This window comes from Drosophila sechellia, chromosome 2L (assembly GCF_004382195.2).
Source record: "Drosophila sechellia strain sech25 chromosome 2L, ASM438219v1, whole genome shotgun sequence".
NCBI classification, from domain to species: Eukaryota; Metazoa; Arthropoda; class Insecta; order Diptera; family Drosophilidae; genus Drosophila; species Drosophila sechellia.
The window spans coordinates 3,048,548-3,061,958 of record NC_045949.1 but is presented as its reverse complement, the minus strand read 5'-3'; the positions used below and the strand labels follow the sequence as shown (position 1 = coordinate 3,061,958).

Here is a 13,411-nt window from a genome sequence, read left to right as displayed (position 1 = left end):
AGAGAAACTTTATTCCTTTTTTTAACTCAACATTGACCCAAGATATTTGAAACCATTTTTTTACAACGATAATAAAATAGTTTTCTTGCCGTGCATTCATTAACATCCATCAGATACAACTGTCTATATTGTGTTTACGACTTTGACCTTTCACAATGATATGGTAGTTTAACTCTAATGACGTCGGCGATTGTCTCTGCCTCTTCGATAAAATAGCCATAAATGTCATGGTGTTATTAATAAAAGTTGCCCATCACACTCAATTGGATTCGCCGTTGATTGCGATGCGGTGCGATTGCGAGAAATGGCATGGAAAAGGCTAATAAAGTCGTTTCCATCTGGAAGAAGTTGCTGCCGACTTTAATTCGCATAAAATTCAGAAATTCACAAACCAAGACATACATTTTGAGGAGACTTTAAAGCCTGGTGGCAAATATTGTGACAAGTGTCATGGGGGCTGTCAACACTGTGAACTCCCCTTAAACGCCCACAAAAATTAAAACGCGAGCGGTTTTAATTGAAAATGCAACCAGTTTCGTTTCGGCTAGTTTAAAGTTTAAATAATATTATGTAAAATTTTGCCCGGCAGCAGTAACAAGAAAAGTTGTGTACACAAAAAAGGCAAACTTGTTCGGCAAACAAAAAGGAAAAGTGCGAAAGGTGGAAAAGTCGTGTTCATTCTGTGGGCTCTTTTCGTTTTTGTTTATCCTTTTAATAAACAATTTTTTCGTTTACACAGCGGGGGCCATTCATAAATGCTTAATGGGATTAAAAAACTAATGGTTATAAATATTAAATTAGCTGCCTCTGTACAAGCAAATAAAGATAACATTTTTGGACGGACTTGGCAGATGAAAAATATATGAATTGGAATAATTTAATACTCTCGAGAATCCCGTTTACAAATGGCATAAAGTCGATAATATGTATGCGCTTCGAGAAAACCAGTATTGCTCAGATCAATTAATGGATTCTGAGAACAATTTTTATGGCTGGTAATTGTTCATTCTGTTGTTGATGAACAAAAGTTTCTACTTTAGATCAAAAGTAAATTTCAAAAGGAACGGGAATAAAAAACTCAAATGGCCACAGAACAACACTAAAAACTTAATCAAATATAGCATGAATTTTATTAATGTTTACTTTAGGCTTTCTACTGATTGGCAAGATTTAAAACGCAAAATATCTGCGCAGCATGAAATGGAACACATGTGTGCCGGATTAAGATCTAAAAGTTAATAATCAACTGAGTATGGGTGAATTATAATAAATAATTAAGTCTTAGCTGGTTGCCAACCAGCCATGATCCAAGTAAATGTTAAATTTTTGATTGACAACAAATGCTGTTAAAAGTTGAAACTCGCAAAGCTAATTGGCAGCCCAATTGTTCGGCAGCTTGGCCAAAATAAAATGAAGACCCGAAGTGTTTCAAAGTGCCGAAAGTTAACAAGGAACTAGTTGAGTAAATTTACAATTTACGTGTGAACTTATCCCTTTGCGAAAATTGTGTGGTTAGCTGTTGTTTGCCATTTGCAGTTTGCTTAAGAGAAAAACCAACAGAGGAGTTTCAAAAGTTGTTAAACCCATCCAGCTAAATGCAAATGAGTTGCCATCGGTCTGGCTTATAATACCTTATCTGAACTGACCCTGAACTTGGCCAGAAAGTTGAGCTCACCAGTCGAATCGAATCGAACCTCGTACTGCCAATTAGGCGTTGCCTGAATATTTATGCGCTAATCAATGATCGGCTCATGTTTACGAGCGTTTCTGGCTGAATAAAATAAAATTCCAAAAACCGTAGAGAGGGGACAGCCCATTCAGGGGTTTGGTGGGAAATTTATTGTTCGCCCGAGTTGTGACCCCAAATACAATCCCCCTTTCGACCTTTTGACGAGTGGCACTTTTTGGGTGTGAAATGCGGCCAAAATGTGCAGGAACAAGCTGGAAGGCCATAAATCATTATTACAGTGACAAGTTTAATATTTTGGTTGGGCGATTTTGGGACTGAAAACAAAAGAACTTTACTACATTGATATTGTTGCATATTAAATTGCACAGATTTGTCAATTTTCAAACGAAATAATTTAAAGGCGAGGCTTATTAGCAGCATATTTAATTTATTTCAATTAACCTGCCACTTTAAATTATTCTGTGTCTTTAACAAGCTCTAAGTGGACTTATAAAAGAAATCGTTTTATATTTCGCCAGCCTAACAAATGGCAAAGCTGATTGGGTTGACCCCAAAAAAAAGGTAGAAATGTCTTGGACTCGCAGTTCTAATGGAACGCAATAAATCTCTCGGACACATTTACATTTAAGCGCTGTAACGAGTTTCACAAACGGGCAAGGCTTTTGTTTCATATGATTTGATTTTTTTTTTGTATTCTCAAAAGGTTTCCATTTCGATGGATTCAGATGCGAGGTCGCTCGGGGGTTTGCGTTTAATGAATTAGACAAGTTTTGTGCCTTGTGGCTGATTTGAGCCATGTGTTGCGGGTCAAACATAAAGTGGTTAGCCCATTTGAAGAGATTGGAGATGGAAAATAGAACAAAAGTTTGCTTTGCGAGGGGGGCCAACTCAATCGAGCGAAACCGAATCAAATGGTCAATCAGAATTAATGAAATTGCTGCATGCAAATCGCAGCTTTTGTTGCATTCTGACGTCAATTAAGCGTTTCATTCAGACCGCCATTCCATCGGATTTCCCCTTGGCAGCCGGCAACGCCTTTAGAATTTTCATTTACGCTCGTTGAATATCGCCGCCAGCCGGACATTTTGCAGTTAGCATTTTGCATTTTGCGAATTTGCATTAACAATCCATGCCAATTTCCAGCTATATTTTCGCTGTCGGTTTTCAGCTCCACAGAGTAATTACGAGTGCGAGTGGTGGGGAATTTACAATTTTACAAGTTTCGGCTTCTTCGTTGAGTGTGCAAGAAACAGCAAATTTGAAATTGTAATGAAGTTGGTTTTTGCGGCGCCCAAAGTTTTCCAGTAGCTAGAGAAAATTGTTTATTAGCTGATGGGCGGGGAGAAGGACGTGGCGAAGGCGGAGATGCACGGCAAGGTTGCCAGTCAGCATAAATTATAAGTGAGAATTTAAAAAAATATTACGCAGTTCAAGTTTGATTGGATAAATGAAACTTAAGCTAATTTACAGTGCGATAAAATGTATCTCGTAGCTATCAATTTAATTCCAAAGCTGCTAATTCCTAAATACAATGCAATCTGACTATATATTTTGTGTTGGTATTAAATAATTTCTTAGTGACACTTTTACAATCAAAACAAATCTTTGCTGATGACAGCTTACAGTCTTAAAATCGCCTTTAAATTAAATTTCCATTGCAGGTAATTGGATTTGTGGGTGAATTGCCTTTGCTGGCATTAACTACTCATAAATCAAAATGTGCTTTCAACATTTAACTTTTTATCTTCACGATAAGTTCCACATTTCTCAGTGCCTCTATTTGTGCCTTGTGCAAATTAATTTGAAATATGTGTCACATTGCCCGGTTTACTTGGGAGTTTTTGCTTTTGTTGGCCAGACGGGGCACATTAATATGTAATTAGCAGCAAATGACCTCAATTTTTGCGGAGGGCTTGCCGTTGGCAGCCAGGAAAGTACTCTCTCTGGATTGGGATGATGAAAGTCCCACGTGTCCAATGGCATTTGATGGCGTTTTAAGTGCCACCAAATGAACAGCTGAGTAATGCCGCCCTGCGGCATTGGATACTATATACTATATAGCTCGAATTGAGGTTCCATAACAAAAAAATGTGGAAGGAATACCTCCAAAACCATAAATTTATGTGAGCGTGGCAAACAAATTGCCTTCCGTATGGGAAATTATTGCGTGTGTGCACCCAAATGAAGTGGGAAACAGACGGCGGAGTGGAAAAGTCGGAAAAATCGTGGAAAGTCGAGGCAGCGGGTGGGAAAGTGGGCGGCAACAGGGCACAGGAATCGACGACAAATCATGAATTTGTCAAGGCACATCAACAAGCTGGAAATACCTGGAAATACCTGAAAATACAACCATGACACGTGAGCATTTACACAATCCACGTTAAGTCACCAAACTTGTGGACAGCAAACGCTAAATAGAAATAAAGTAGTTCTTTTAAATAGTTAAATATAAAAAAATATTTTAAGAATTTTACAAAGATAATAGCTAACTAACTAATTGTGTATGGTTTGCTGCCTAATATAAGTATTTATTTATTTAAAGACTTACTCTAAAAGATCAAAACTTTTTCCCTGTGCTTAAACAAGCAGCAGAAGTCACTTGACTTAACCCATGACATGTGTCGCTTGTTTTGACCCCCTTAACACCACTTTGCATCGCTTTTCGCCAGCTTATTTCGTTATTGATTTCGGGGTTTTGAAAGATTTTCCTTTTCCCTGGGGCTTTGGCAACATTTTGACTGCCATTAAAGTTCACCAAATCTCTGGCATGCGATTTTTCTCACACGTTTCGTAATGTCGATGGGAAAAATCTTATGTGGCAATCGTCTGGCGATTTTAATTTGTCGCCTTCTTTTCGATTTATCTGTGTGCTTTGGGGAAAATGTTTTACAAGTTGGTGAAATTTCTCGGCATTTTCGTTGCGTTGTCTTCTTGAGTTTTTCCCGATGATTTTTGATTAATTGCTCCTCGCTGCCCGAAAGCGATTTAAGTTTTATGTCTTTGCCTCTGTTTGCTTCTTTATAAATTGGATATTAACTAATGAGCTTAAGTGATTTGGTTGCATTTTCAGCTTTTTCCGTTGGTTTTTTGTTTGAGCATTGTGAAAGTATCAGAGCTGAAGAAAAATGTATTTCGCTGTGTGTGTTCTATAGAAAGGGAAAATTAAGTTGCTGTTGATGTGCGCGTGGGAATTACGAAAGTCATTCATGGTTGCACTAGGTGGGCCAGCAATGGATTATATAAGTCAGTAATTCATTTTATTTCGAAGTAATTCTATTTTAAAGGTAATGTTCCTCAACTTCAAATCGAATTTAATATGTTTGATATGCACCTACCCCAATTCAATTTAACTTAAACGCCCACAAATCTCTGTTTGATATCTCTATGCCCATATCGGTGGCCTGTGGACTTCAAAGCGACTTTTAGCCAGCCACTTAGACGCCCATCAAAATGTTCCGACTTGTTAAAATAAAAACGGCGAATAGAAAAAAGAATTGCTTGGCCCACAACAAGCAGGGTACAATGCCGGCTATTACACTATACAGACAAATAATTCCAACTCATGAATCACATGACTTATTTATAAACGACACCAGCGGCCCATCCATCCGCGGCACTAACTCAACAAAACTCAACCCTGCGCAGCCCAAACTCTATTTTTGCCCGATTTTCTCGCTCGATAGACCCGGCAAAAATAAAAAAACGGCCATGGGAATTAAAAAAAAGTTTCGGCGGCCGAAAAGAGCAGCAAACATCATCGGTAGTACGGAATCATCTATCCCAACTAATGCAACAAAAAACAAAACAAGCGAAATTAGTTCAAATTCTATATTTAAAAGTAGGACTGTCGGCGAAATGTTGCTGCATCTTTAGCTCCACCGCTTTTCCGTCGCTTTTCCAAACGAAGCGCAACGCCGTGGAAAACACTTGTTTCGCTTTTCGGCTTTTCCGAAATACGAAATACGAAAGCAACACAAACTTTGTTGCACGGTGTTTGTGAGTGAATGTGGCAACATCCGCAAGGTGAAGAGAAGACCATCAAACATAGGAATTATATAGATTAAAGGAAATTTCATAAATTTCATTTATTGTAAAATATATAATAGAGAATATCAGAATGTTGTTGTGCTGCCAGATACTTTTATTTATTTTATAGTATCTTTTAAAGTGTTGTTTGATTTCAAAGCTAATGTGATCATTTCACTTTTGATTATCATACAAATAGAAGAGTATCTTCAAGTGGCTTAGACCAAACTTTAATCAGAGCTCGACTATCTTTTGTTCCACTATTGCTTATCTCGCCGCAGAAATCGCCATTGAAAGAGTTGTTGAAATGTTTACGCTCAGCTTCGTCCATTGTACATGGATGATGGAAAATATTGTGGGGCACTCGAGCAAAACGGCGCCGGTTGCCGAGGCCCAGAATCAATTAGGTTTTTGCTTTGTAACCAAAGTTGGCCACTTCCCCTCCATGGAAAGAGCAAGATTTGGCAAACTTTTTGTACACCAATTAATACATTTATGCATGTTTTTAATGGACACTTTTAGCGTTTCTGGGATTTCCGTTTCGAGCGTTTCCAGTCGAGTGCGCTAATGTGCTAAATTCTGCTCGAAAACCATTTCTCATTGTTCGAACTTGGCTCTTGTTTTTGTTTTCACTCAAACGAAAAATGTATGTGTGAGTTCTCTTTGGAAAACAAACAATTTGGAGAATAACAATAATTCTTACAACGAAAAGACCGAGTGGAAAAGCCAATATTTGGCTGGATTGCTATTTATACAGCAATTCTTCAGTTGACCGCAATTTCGACGAATATGAATTTTAATGTTCCTCTGTGATGCGATCATAATGTAAGACCTTGGGGAATATGATGCAATTTCGGTATTTATGAATGCCTAAATGTTACGTGTGTCTGTTTTTCTTTCTTTAATTTGAAACAAAATTACAGAACTTCCACTGATCCACATTCAAGTGTCAAACAGCTGTAAGAAAAATTAGAACAAAGCCTCTAATTAAAACAGACACGAAGGCAGCGGCGATAGATCTTCCTACAAACACCCCGACTAATGACGACTTCAGATGAAATTCCGCCTAGGAAAAACAACATTTACATTTCTTATCGCGCAGTCAATTCAATTTGCACATTTCTGCGCTTCGTCGGCTTTCTGTGAAGTATCTATCTCAATCATTGAATCACCGAGCATAGCGTGCTGTCTTCCCATCCAACATTTCCAGCTATTTGCAATGGTTTCCTAACCCCAATGCTATTGTAAGCCATATCCCACTGCCCATATATGACATAAACTATTGCAGTATGGAAGAAAAAGTGTGGCACTGCCAATGAGCAGGTTGTCAGCCAGTCTATATGCCCATCTATGAGACGGAGTCATTAGACTTGGCTAACAACAAGTGGGAGTGCTGGCTGGTAATACCCCTTCCGCAGAGGGGTCTTTGCCATTTGGTAATCGTTTTGAGACCGCTAAGCAAAGTCTGACAAACTGATCAAACAGAATGTGGCAAACAAAAGTATGATTGTGTGAAAAACCACTTTACAATATTAGAGACAAAATGTATCTATGTACAGTAACTTATATATTGATGAACTCATAGTAAAGTGCGCTATATTATAACCGAATCCCATTCAAAACCCATCTTGTTTCGTGCGAAATTAGCTGAGTTATATGAGTAGATCTAATTGAAGTGAGCCACTTCTACTTCTCCAGCCACTTGAACAGATTTATGCTCACTCCACCTTCGCTATGACTTCCATTAGAGCTGCTTAGTTCTCGGATGGAGTGTCTCCGGCTTCATGGCGACCACTTTGGAGCACTGCACTCCAGTTGAGTGTCGTTATTGTTACCATCTACTATCTACAATCCAGCATTTACCATGGCGATGGCTTGACTGCGGTCTGCGACGACATCAAATGCTGCTAATGTTCATTAATAACTCATGCGTTAAACAAAAGCTGCGATTCTCGTCTGGTTTGGTTTGGTCGGTTAGATTGGAGCTCTCATTGTGCTACACTCTTGAAGTTGTCAGTCTGGTTATGTTGTCATTAAAGAGCATTTAATTTAAGATAAATAAAACGATTTTTTAAATCTATATATTTGTTAGGACCGTTTTACTGTGCTGCGCACTACGCCAAATTTCACTTCATTATTTGATGTTTCAATTAGGAGTAGAGCAATTAGATTCCAGCATAATTTAAAACAAAGGGTCACCTAGTTACGTTCGAGAACAAAAGAATTGATTAATTAGAATTTTCGCAAGATAAATTTGCAAGATCTCGCATAATGAACTCATTGTGCCGCTCTCCGCAAAGGAAGTGAACAATTTAATTATTCTACATTCGCAGAAGATTCTTTTGAGGTTAAGAGGGCAACCGCGAAGTGCAATCACTGCCAGTCGCTTTCAATGGCCATTAAATCAAATTGGCCTAGCCAAGTGAAAGTATGCAAATGAGTTAAGTACGCAACGTTTCAACGAGAGGATATAAACTTCAATTAAAATTGTGGCTTATCGATTGGTCATGTACGCAAATAAAACCAATTTTGCGGATTTAAGTACACTACAAAAGTTGTAATACCACTAGAAATGCGCTGTGTACTACTGGGTGTGCAAAACACAATAAAGCAAGAAATGCAACGAAAATCGATGGGGAATACGTTGTTTTGGGGGATAAATCCCTCAAACGTTTGGATCGCAAAATTCCCCACTGCCATCTCCTTCCTTGTAGAACGAACAAACAAAGCTGAGTGCAAACAGAGCTACAGCTGCAATTAAGTTTAATGGAAGCTCATTAAGAGTACGAATTGTTTCTGCTCCGACTGGAGTCGAGGGAGATGGCAAACGGTTGCATAATGAATTCAGATGCATATACAAGATATGTATGTATATGCAACTGGCCCGTGGTCTGCAGATAACGACGAATTATTGAGGAAACTGCAATTCCAAGTTGCTGTTTGCTGGCAACGAGAGGAAGTCGCCTAATTGCCCCGTCAATTTTTCTTTTCACTTTTTGCATTTGCCAAAGGCCAAAGATCAATTGCTGGCCTGGCCAAGTGCCATCAAAAAATAGTCAAAAAAAAAAAAAAAACCTGGAAAATGGCAGCTCAGTTGTCAGAATTTTTATGGATTTTGTCATGGCTCTTAATGTCGTCTGTGTCCTTGTTGTTGTGGCAATTAAAATGCAGCCAGTGGCATCTATTCGCAAAAAAAAAAACTAGGAATTAATTGTCAGCTTGTAAAAGTGAACATTTACAAGTGTCGCAAGTGAAGAGGGAAACGGAATTGCTTTGGGGATTTCGCAATAAACACCTGATTCAGGTGACGAAAGAGAATCCTCGTAAAACTAAGATTTAAAAAGAGTTTTCTTTGATTCAACAGTCAAATAAAACTACTGATGTAGTGGCTCTTTATATTTTCATAAAACGCGTAAAATATTAAATAAAATATATTTCAATCTCAATTGTACATGAGGTGATAAGCCAGTTCTCGCGAAGAGAAGGGAATGCTGGCCATAGTAATCCTGATGACTGGAGGAGTTGGGGTATGCAAAAACCCCAATCGTTCTGGCCAGAAAACTGCCTTCAAAGTGGTGGCAACATCGGTGAAAGGGTAAGCGTGATTCTCCAGCCCAAAAAGGAACTTTTTGGAACTTTTTGGAACTTTGCCTTTGCCTGTGATTAGATTCCTACACAGTACATATAATTCTATGGGATTGTCTGTGCACTTTGAGATACCTTCTAGAATAGGGGTATATCCGAATAGGGACTCACATCATTGGCCAAAGTGTTGGTAATTACAAGAAGTGTATTGAATGGATTTCATTTTCAGTAATTTAATTTTAATATCTATAGTATACGTGCTTAAATCGCGTACTTGTCTCCCCCTTTAGGTTTTCGTTAATGTCTCCCCTCAGATTTTCATGAATGTCTCGACATTTGCATTTCATTAATAATGCATTTTAATTACGAACCATCGCAGTTGCAACTGCTCCTCAGCTTTTGCACTTTGTGGTCGGGCTGGGGATGATATAATAAATATTTATAACAACGTCACGGCTTTAAGGCGAAGGAACAACCCCATCATCGGTACATTGCTATTTAAAAATTTACAATCTGTTTATAATGCGAGTAAACCCAATAGCGCCCTCTCTTTCTGAAAACCTCTAGCCAACTCTTTCTGTTCAATCGATTCTCTCACTCGATTTCCGCTAGTGTTTAACGCTTCAGTGAATTCTTCAGCGTGTCGATGAGTTCGTTTCACGTTTTGCATAATTAAATCTATTTACCGCCCAGTCGCCGACTTTCCACCCGCCTTTCCCTGGATTTTTTTATAATGCCTGAAAACTCCACATTTGTAACTCGCACTGGTTAGCTGTGCTGATGAACTTGTTTCCTACTTCAGCCTTCCCAGGCGGAAATGTTCGCTTTTCTTCGGGGATTGGCGTTTTAGCTATTTCTTGGCTTTGGCCATGGCGCCGCCTTAAATGGTGACACAGAAAGCAAACCTTGGCAGTGAAAATATAGTATTGCCAAACGGTAGCTGGGCTTGCCGGTAAACAATGTTCGCTGCAAAAACTCTGAATGACTTGGCATAGTTTACGCAGTGAAATTGATTTGTGTTCGCTTTTATTTTCTTTGTGCACGCGGCTTTGCCGACAAGAAATTAAGTATTCTGAACTAATGTTGATTTATGAGGAGGGGGAAAGTTGCGTGCTAAAAAACAGATTTTCTTCCGGAAAAAAAAACCAAACTCGCAATAAAATTGCTTTGTACAATTTGGTGGTCATTGCTGAATTTATATTTATAATTTATACATTTTCCATGTAGTATCATCAAGCAGTAATGCCATTTTGATGCTTGAGATGCTCATTCATGAAAGTGAAATTGTTACTTGATGATAGTACATTTATAGCGAGATGATCTATCCTTTTGGCTCTGGTCCACAATTTAAGATTACTGAGCTTCCACGCTACTGCTAATCTTTGCAGGAATTGATAGTTCAAGCAGCCTTTCCGTCTGTTTTTCAACTTATGGGAGAAACGCTCCCACTTCTAGCGACGACTCTTCGGATGTCACCCCGCTGTATATCGAAAGAGATAACTAGATCCTTGTCCACGCCCATTGAAGCCCCTGCGTTGTCGTACAAGCCACAATAGTTGGGTGCCGAGAAGACGGTGACCAACTGGCGTTTGGCAAAGAACTCGTATCCATCCTCCACCACCTGGTGGGCACGACACACCAGATCGAAGTCGTTCTTTTGCAGAAACTTCTCGAGGACATCGCGCCCATAGAGGTAGCTAACACCCCGATCACTCGATGTCCAGCCGAAGCCATAGCGATCCGGATCGCTCCACAACAGATCGCATAGCAGACCCGTTTCGGGCACTTCTGTGGGACGGGCAATCGATTCGATGTTGCTCAGCTCCTTCAGCTGCGGACTTAGGCCGCCGTGGCAACAGAAGATGCGGTGGGAAATTATGGCTGCCACGGGCATGCAGTTGTAGCAATCGACAAAGGTTTTCCACAGCTTCACCGTGTAGCGCCGCTTGCACTCGTCGAAGAATCCGTAGACTCGATTCACCGACTGCGACTCGTGATTTCCACGCAGTAGGTAAATGTGCTTCGGGAACTTGACGCGCAGTGCCAAAAGCAGGGTGATCGTTTCCACCGAGTTCTTGCCCCTGTCCACGTAATCCCCGAGAAATAGATACCGTGTCTGCGGCGGATATTCGCACTGATCGAGGATCTTCATCAGATCGTGATACTGCCCGTGTATATCGCCCACAACTCTAATGGGTGCCGTAACATTGAGCAGCATGGGCTCGTCGAGGAAAAGTTCACGTGCCAGGGTGCACAGTAAGTTCACTTCTGTCTCCAACAACGGAAGCCTTTGCATCTTTGAGCGTCGGAAGCTCATCAGTTTATTGAGCAGATGATTCAGATTTAGGGCCGCAGGCAGATGGTAGTCAGTACTCGCTTCGCTGTTCGACAACTGCCCCGCGATATGTAAACTTTGCATAAACACGGCCATCGTTTTTGTGTGTGAAATCAAATAATTAAAAACTGACACTAAATGGAAAGCCAGGAAAAATTATGAAATCTTTGACTAAAAAATATTTTACATTATTATAAATGGTAGCTCATCATCAACTTATTTTAACTGCAAATAATGCGACATGAAGTTAAAACTAACGATTAACGGTCCCGAACTCGGTCCCGTACTCGTCCCGTACTGGTCCCGAACTCGGTGGTTTCCAGTGGTTTCGCTCTGAAATTTTCCCCTTTTTTGTAAAGTTTTTAATTATCGAGCTGTCGACGGAAGTCGTACGTAAAAAGTGCGGCGACGCAAATGAAATTTCACCCACTTAACGGAAAAACGGCGGTGCATACATTTGACGCGTCTTCCAATTGATTTTCCAATTTTCACCTGCTTTGTTTGTTTCTGTTTTGTGATTGCTCAGTGACGCTTGAAGAATGTTTGCAATAATTTCACAGCCTTATGAATTTTCAAGTGCCGTCGCTGCGTTGCGAAGTTTTCAGATTGTTGGAAAGGCTACGGAAAATTCGAAAATTACGCTTGGGGGGGAAAAATAACGATGACCGGTTGAAAAGTTTGCATTTGTTATGGGCACATTTTCAGTGAATTAATTTAATGTTTATTGAGCAGGCGATTGTTGAGTAATTAATTTGAAATTATAATTAATGGATGTTCATTGTCTTTCCTTACAGTGGACGCTCGTACAGCAAGGACAGCCACAAGAGTTCGCACAGTGACTTGAGTTTAATGTGCAATGCCTCATCGTCGCGGCCATCGAACTCTGCGTCTGGAAGCGGATCGCCGAAGCTATTGGCAAACACTCAATTGCGTAAGTATTTATATAATGTTTATAATAGTGTACCTTAATATTATATATGATATAGTTTTGATTGGGTGTCAGACTGTTAAAAATTATATTTTGTTAGGTTTTTACCAAATGAATCATTTGTAGCCATCACAGTTAAGTATTCTACAAAGTTTTGCATATGAAATTGAGATATTTTTACTCTAATGTGAAAGCCTAAAAGTATGCTTCACAATTGTAAACTTTCTAGCGCGCAAGCAGTTCAAAGCATTGCGACCAAGCAGTGCATGTTGCAGCAACATGTATAGTATAGTGCACCACCACAACCAGATAAACGAAACTATCTCTCACCGCAAATAAACTTTGATGTCTCGAGCCAAACTTCGATACTGCTAAGTAGAATACTCAAAGTTTTAAAGCCGCGAACCGGCTTTTCATCGACCGCCAAGCGGCTGCTCGCTAAGAGCTCCGTTTTATGGCGAAGAGCGCGATTTCGTGAGCGCTGAAGTTGTAGATACAAATGTATCTGGTGTCGTCGATAAAACGGCATTTGGCTTTTGCCTACAGTTTGCTTTTCACCGCTGTCTCTTCAGTTGACGGCGGGTTTTCAATGCTAACGTGTGCCGCTCGCTCTCCGTTCTTCGCGTTGTTCGTGTTCTTCGTGATCTCGATTAGATCGCGTTTCGTGATCGAGAGGGAAAATAATTACCGAAATTGGTCATGAAACAAGGCCCAAAGTGTTTTGTGTGATAGTGATGGATCAAAAATCAATCATTTAATGTTATCTATAGTCCATTGAAACTACAAATTGCAGACGGGTCAGACTATGCACATAAATGATTCATAGTTTTATCTTAGAATGACTCCC

The 13,411-nt window shown here is 39.7% G+C and overlaps 2 protein-coding genes across 4 annotated transcripts in view; one reads left to right on the top strand and one right to left on the bottom strand.

Moving 5' to 3' along the window:
* The window catches only part of LOC6613202 (filamin A-interacting protein 1-like), a 70,805-nt gene that overhangs the window by 22,889 nt on the left and 34,505 nt on the right, over positions 1 to 13,411 (top strand). Inside the window, exons 1-2 of one of the 3 annotated variants that reach the window (XM_032727488.1) lie at positions 9,190 to 9,311; positions 12,431 to 12,567. In XM_032727488.1, coding sequence (XP_032583379.1) covers positions 9,205 to 9,311; positions 12,431 to 12,567 — 244 coding nt within the window. In that variant the 5' untranslated portion in view covers positions 9,190 to 9,204. Of the gene's footprint in view, positions 1 to 9,189; positions 9,312 to 12,430; positions 12,568 to 13,190; positions 13,362 to 13,411 lie in introns of those variants that run through there. The other 2 variants (XM_032727481.1, XM_032727498.1) reach the window with 2 other exon arrangements.
* Positions 10,460 to 11,753, bottom strand: LOC6613204 (serine/threonine-protein phosphatase PP1). The gene has a single exon (XM_002037648.2). The coding sequence runs from the start codon at positions 11,730 to 11,732 to the stop codon at positions 10,725 to 10,727; it is 1,008 nt and encodes a 335-aa protein (XP_002037684.1). The 5' UTR covers positions 11,733 to 11,753; the 3' UTR covers positions 10,460 to 10,724.

Excerpts from the sequence above, each read along its gene's own strand:
- LOC6613204 (XM_002037648.2), bottom strand. The coding sequence starts at position 11,732 with ATGGCCGTGTTTATGCAAAGTTTACATATCGCGGGGCAGTTGTCGAAC.